Consider the following 6,000-nt stretch of genomic DNA (forward strand, 5'->3'; position numbering starts at 1 on the left):
CAGAGTCCCAGCCCCAGCTCTGTTTCTAACCCTTGACCCCAATACCATCTCTGCAGGAGTGATTATTATAATGGTCACATTACTTTGAATGGAATAAAGTGTTACATTTGTAGAATTTTTAAAGTTCCAGGCTCTGTTGTAAATGCTTTTATGAAGTCACTGTAATACCCAAAACTGTCTATATGGAGCACTAAGATTTTTTCTCGACAATCCACATAGTCTTAAAAACCTTTAGAATTGTTGGATCTCCCCATATCTTCCTATCAAATACCTTCCAAGATAGTTAAAAGAATCTAAAATAAGAGAAGTCAACACCAGATTAGACCTGAGGGAGCTATATAAAAGCATTTATTGAACACACTAGTATGACTCTGAGCACTTAGCTCATTTAACTGTCATCACATTGTGAAAGCAAGTATATGAATTCCCAGGTAAGGGATAGAGGCAGAGAGGGGTGAAATGACTTGCCCAAGGTTCCCACAGCCAGAAGAGGAAGGGCTGGGATCCACACTCCAGCAGGCACCTCACAGCCTGCTCAGTTTCAAGCACTGGACCACCACTCACCAGAAACTATCCCACCGCATCGTTAGCATAACCCAGGGGAGACACAGAACAGAGAGCAGCAGCATTATCTTCCAGGAGAGCTGGGCAGTGAGGGGTGTGCCTAAGGCAGATATGGGGAGAGGAGAGAAGGGGGAGGAAAGGTAATTAGAAACCCAAGCAGGGGACAAGTAACAGTGAGGCTGGATCTAGCACACGGCAGAGGATACCCCAAACCTGACTGAGGTGTCAGTTCTGCTCTACAATGTCCAAAGGTATTCCGTGGCATTCTTTTTATGCTGGTCAGCCCCTCCCCAAGTCCAAGAACTAAGACGCTGACAGGAGCTTGTTTACTGTCCCAGTGTGTCACAAAGAGCAGAGAACAGCCCAATGAAGATGTGAGCAACAATATAGGAAGTGAGGGAAGAATGTCATGACAAACATATCCCATACCCTTGAGGAGAAGTTAACACCTGGGAATAAAAATATTCCCTCTATAAGAACATTCAAAAGAAGAGATTGTGTCAGTCTCCTGTGATCCCAAAAACCTCTTCCAGGCCACTGCACTGTTTTCAAGCTAATTTCAACAGAGATGAACTCACTGCAAAACAGACAAAATACAGAACAACTCTGATCCCTCTTCTATTTGGCATCAGAAAATTCAGAGCTGGGGCAGAGAAGAAAACGGTGAACAAATTCAGTGGCTGGGAGAAGCTTTTGGGTCCATCTGAGTCCTCATCAAGCATCACAAATGTCAGGAAAATGTTCCTCTGTAGCTGAGAATGTTCCCCTCTCCCTTCTTTTGCTTAACAGCCTAAGAAGCTCTCCGCAGAAGAAATGTGCACTTTTTGCTTTTTAAGAGGGACCAAAAAAAAAAAAAAGTTTTGGGTGAGAAGAACCTAGATCCAACCCCCTTCAAGACTTTGCAAACTTTCTCACCTCCTCCAAGAAGTGTGAGCACTAAAAGGAAGTTTGTACTGGGGCCTTGAGAAATTCAGCCTCAGAAATTCCATGCCCAGGGAACTCACTGACTCCTTACCAGTGACTTAATGAAAGCTACAAGCTCTCTGGGCTCCCTATATGAAAAAAGGCAATGTACAAGAAAACCTTATAAAGAACTCATTCTATAAACTGAAGGAAAGCACAGCTAGTACCTTTCTTCCCTTTTTTCCTCCTTTATAAAGCAAAAAACAACCTGATCCCTACTCAAGGGTCATTTGATGCTGTAAGCTTTGCCAGCCCCAGTATCCAGCTGAAGACAAATTGGCAATCAGAACCAAGTCAGAAGTGTATAATGGGCAAAAACAAGTTAGCCTGACTTAAATATTAACCTGCAGCCTAAGCAAATTTTTAAAATTTAAAACAAACAAACCAAATGACAGGCAAAGTAGACACCCTTGGAGAATACATATGTACAAATGACCTGTGCACTGATCAATTGTAATTAAGCACAGACCTCACTTGTCTTAAATTGCTTAACTGTTCAAGAAACGTGTCAGGCTCCCACAAAATCTGTTTAATTTTTTCCATGCTACTCAGCATAAACTGGAATATAGGAAAAATGATCAATAAAAAAATATTATGGACACAGACAACAGTGTGGTGATTGCTGGAGGGAAGGGTGATGGGGAGGTGGAGGAGGTTATGGAAGGGATAAATGGTGAACGGAGACTTGACTTGGGGTGGTGAACACACAATACATTGTATAGATGATGTTATAGAATTGTGCACCTGAAACCTGTGTAATTTTGTTAACCAGTGTCACCCCAATAAATTCAATAAAAAGGAAACAAAAAAGATTGTAAACAGAACTACACCTTGATTAAAATTAAAGCTACTTCAGAAAGAGTTCACGAGAGTGAAGCTCAATGTGATTTAATAGCCTACCTGAAATGCTAGTTTGTGCTTGTTTTTTTGTTCGTTTGTTTTTTATTGATTTTAGAGAGGAAGGGAGAGGGAGAGACAGAAACATCGATGATGAGAGAGAATCATTCAGTGTCATCCCCTCACACACTGGTCTCGGTCTCTCTTTCTCTCTCTCTCTCTCCCTCTTTCCCCCCCTCTCCCTCTCTCTAAGCATGTCCTCAGGTGAAAATTAAAAAGAAAAAAAAAGCTGTATGAGGATTAACAATACACTAGGAGAAAACAAAAAGTGCCTTCCTCTTTCCAGAGGTCCCTGGACAACTGGCATTTGCCATCAAGACTGAGATGCAACAGATTCACAACCAATATTCTCCATCTAAACATTACAGGCCTATCTTAGCAGCAACGATCTGAGATGGTATGAGGGGAGAAGGGCAAAAGGACAAGCAATGAAGATAATAATCATAAAGGAGGCCAAGCCTTTGTGAGCTCTTACTAGGTGCCAGACACTGTGCTAAGAGCCCGACTTGTGCTAATTCATTCAATCCTCTAGATCAGTGGTTTTCAACCTTCCTAATGCCGCGACCCTTTAATACATACAGTTCCTCATGTTGTGGTGACCCCCAACTTCATTGTTACAAATTGAACATAATTAAAGCATAGTGATTAATCACAAAAACAATATGTAATTATATATGTGTTTTCCGATGGTCTTAGGCGACCCCTGTGAAAGGGTCGTTCGACCCCCAAAGGGGTCGCGACCCACAGGTTGAGAACCACTGCTCTAGATTCTCCTATGAGGCTAGTGCTAGTATTAGTCCTAGTTTAGAGATTAGTAAGCACAGAGGTTAAGTAACTTTCCCATGTTAAGATAGCCAACATGAGGCAGAGCCAGCATATAAGCCATCCAATTCCCCATACTGAACTGGAGCCAATCTCCAGTCAAACATATCAACTACTTTTCTGTGGCACTTAATAAGCAGAACAGATTCACCCTCTACCAAAAGCTGTAGGTCAAGGAGCATGAAGAATGAAGCAATACTGCTTAGAACTGCAAGCCTGAAGGTGGAGTGCAAAATGGATCAGCTAAAGTTTAGCTGATTAGTTTAGCAGTTTAGTTCCAAACTGCTGAAACCAACCAACCGACTGGCTGTGAGTAGCACAGAGATGTTCTGCAGGAAAGCATGGTTCCCCTCCACAGGATTAGAGCCTTCATCTAAAGTGACTGAGGCTCTTGTAAACCTTGTTCTGTAAGAACGGAACTCCTTATCCTTAAGACTGTCCACCATTTCAACTTTTGGAATGACAGTCCATTGTATTTTCAACCTGTGGGATAAACAGTTCTTCCCCCTACCCCCCTTAAATTTCAAAACGCACTCACTCCCCTGGTCCAACTATTCAAGTTTATGTTCCCCATCAATGTCAACCTCCTCCCCCCATTCTGAGATGAAAGCTCCAATACTATACCCATAATTTTAGGTGCTACCTCTGGGCATGATTGTGCAGCATAACACCCTTTTCTGGACAATAATGGATACAGCATTCTAAGAGCTGAGCAACCTGAAACAATGCTTTCTACTTAGTTTCTAATCCTCTTCCACTGATGTCTTCAAGTCACCATTAACAACAGTTTCTGGATGCGTTTCCTATATTGGTACTAGAGGCCCAGTGCACAAATTTGTGCACGGTTGGGGTCCCCTGGTCTGGCCGGCAATTGGGGCCTTGTTGCCCAGTCCCCACTGGGGCCAATCGGGGCCAGCCAGCCGGGGGGAGGGACCGAGGGAGGTTGGCTGGCTTCGGGGGGTTAGCTGTGGGAGCGCACTGACCACCTCTGTTGAGCGTCTGCCCTTGGTGGTCAGAGCGTCCTCATAGTGACCAGTTGAGAGGTCAACTGGTCGTAATGGTCACTTAGGCTTTTATAAATATAGACAGATGGTAGGCTTAAGGCCCTAATATCTTGTTTTTAAACAAATACGTACATTATTTTATATCTTCCCACAACAAATCTCACTCTCACAGCTGTGGGAGATTTTTGGTGGAGCAAGGGAATACAAGTATGCTCAAGCTTGAATATCCTATAATATAGTATGATATTTGTAACATTTAGGTTAAAGGGACTTACTCCTCACATCTCATGTAGAACACAGATTAAGGGGACACCATAACCTAGCAGCCAAGGCATCCACACAATAAAAAGGAAAATGTATGTCCAAACACATTATCTTGGAAGAGAGAAATGGAAAACTGTAAGAAGTTAGAAGGATAAAACGTTAATGAAATACAGATTTTAGGAGACAATGCAATCAAATTAATATGTTACAAAAACTTTGCAGGGAGAAGAAAATTGAGATACATAATAATAGTCAATGATTTTTAAAGAGCAAGCACAGAAATGTGAACTTGACTGGAAGGACACTGAAAACAAACTCTTTCATGACTGTAGCCACTGCATTTGAGTACTCCACTAAGAAAAATTAGGTAATGTTCTCTGCTTCAACAATATAAGGTGCAAAGGGCTGAAATGATAAGAATATAATCAACTAAGACATGGGAATCAAGGTTCTCCAATATGAACAGGAATTTGCGGAGGGGGCGGGGGGGGGAAGCAGCAGCAAATATCACAGTATCCAGGTAATCAATTGCACAACTGACCTTGAGCCACAGTTAGGCTGGAACATGGCAGTCTTGAAGATGGACATTGAGACTGGAGGCCCTCACCCCTTGTCTTCTCCTCCCACTTTCTCCAAGCCCCTAAAACTTGCAGTTCTCAGCACAGAGGGCACGAGGTCAAAGGTCAAAGTTGCCTTGCATGGCCTTTGGTGGACTAACAGGGCCTCCCAAGCCCTTACTAGGTAACTTTACAAAGTGCTACAAAAGTGATGACTATTATTATTCTTTGTAACCCAGCAAGCAAAAGAAACACACGGGAGGTTGAAAGGAGATCCTTTAGGAGAGCAGAAAACTGCTCTTACAAAGACCGTTTAATTCTACAAAGTTGCAGGTCTCTGGAAGCAATTCGGGTGAAAGCCAAGCAGCAAGGAAGCAAGTTATGTCTCAACCTTGGGCACACACAACACTATCTTCTCTCTGCAGGAGCCAGTTCCAAGTGCATTCGCTAGCACCCTCCACCCAGCCCTCTTCGGGTGGAATTTAGAGACGAGGAAACTGAGGCTCGGCCCCAAGACACTGTCTCTTTGGGGAATGACCACTCACAGGCCCAGAGGCAAGACGTTTCAACCACACCGGGGAGGAGCCTGGTGGCAATTCCCGGGTCTCCCGCGGACCCCGGCCTCTCCGCGGATCACCTCGCCGAGTCGCGGCCTGCCAGCGCTCTCAGCTCAGGTGGGCAGCAAAGGAGCGGGGTGCGCTGCCAGGGAGCGGCTCACCTGGGCGATGCCGGCACCCATCAGCCCACCGCCGATGACCGCCACGTGCTTGATGACGATCTTCTTCGCCGTGGCTGAGGCCGTGGACGAAGAGGACACACTGCGCACAAACTGCCTAGTTACGAAAGCCATGGTGCTGCGGGCAACACGGAGACGGCCCAGGCGTCCAAACTCGGCGAAGGCGCGACTGCGACGCTCCGACAGCCACTAG

The 6,000-nt window shown here is 44.5% G+C and overlaps 1 protein-coding gene across 1 annotated transcript in view; it reads right to left on the minus strand.

Moving 5' to 3' along the window:
* Nucleotides 1-5,994, minus strand: part of HADH (hydroxyacyl-CoA dehydrogenase) — a 45,235-nt gene extending 39,241 nt beyond the window's left edge. The window contains exon 1 of the mRNA XM_005872420.2: nucleotides 5,790-5,994. Within this exon, the coding sequence (XP_005872482.1) occupies nucleotides 5,790-5,921 (132 nt within the window). The 5' untranslated portion in view covers nucleotides 5,922-5,994. The remainder of the gene's footprint in view (nucleotides 1-5,789) is intronic.
* Between the last annotated feature and the right edge of the window lie 6 nt (nucleotides 5,995-6,000).

This window comes from Myotis brandtii, unplaced genomic scaffold (genome assembly GCF_000412655.1).
Source record: "Myotis brandtii unplaced genomic scaffold, ASM41265v1 scaffold38, whole genome shotgun sequence".
NCBI classification, from domain to species: Eukaryota; Metazoa; Chordata; class Mammalia; order Chiroptera; family Vespertilionidae; genus Myotis; species Myotis brandtii.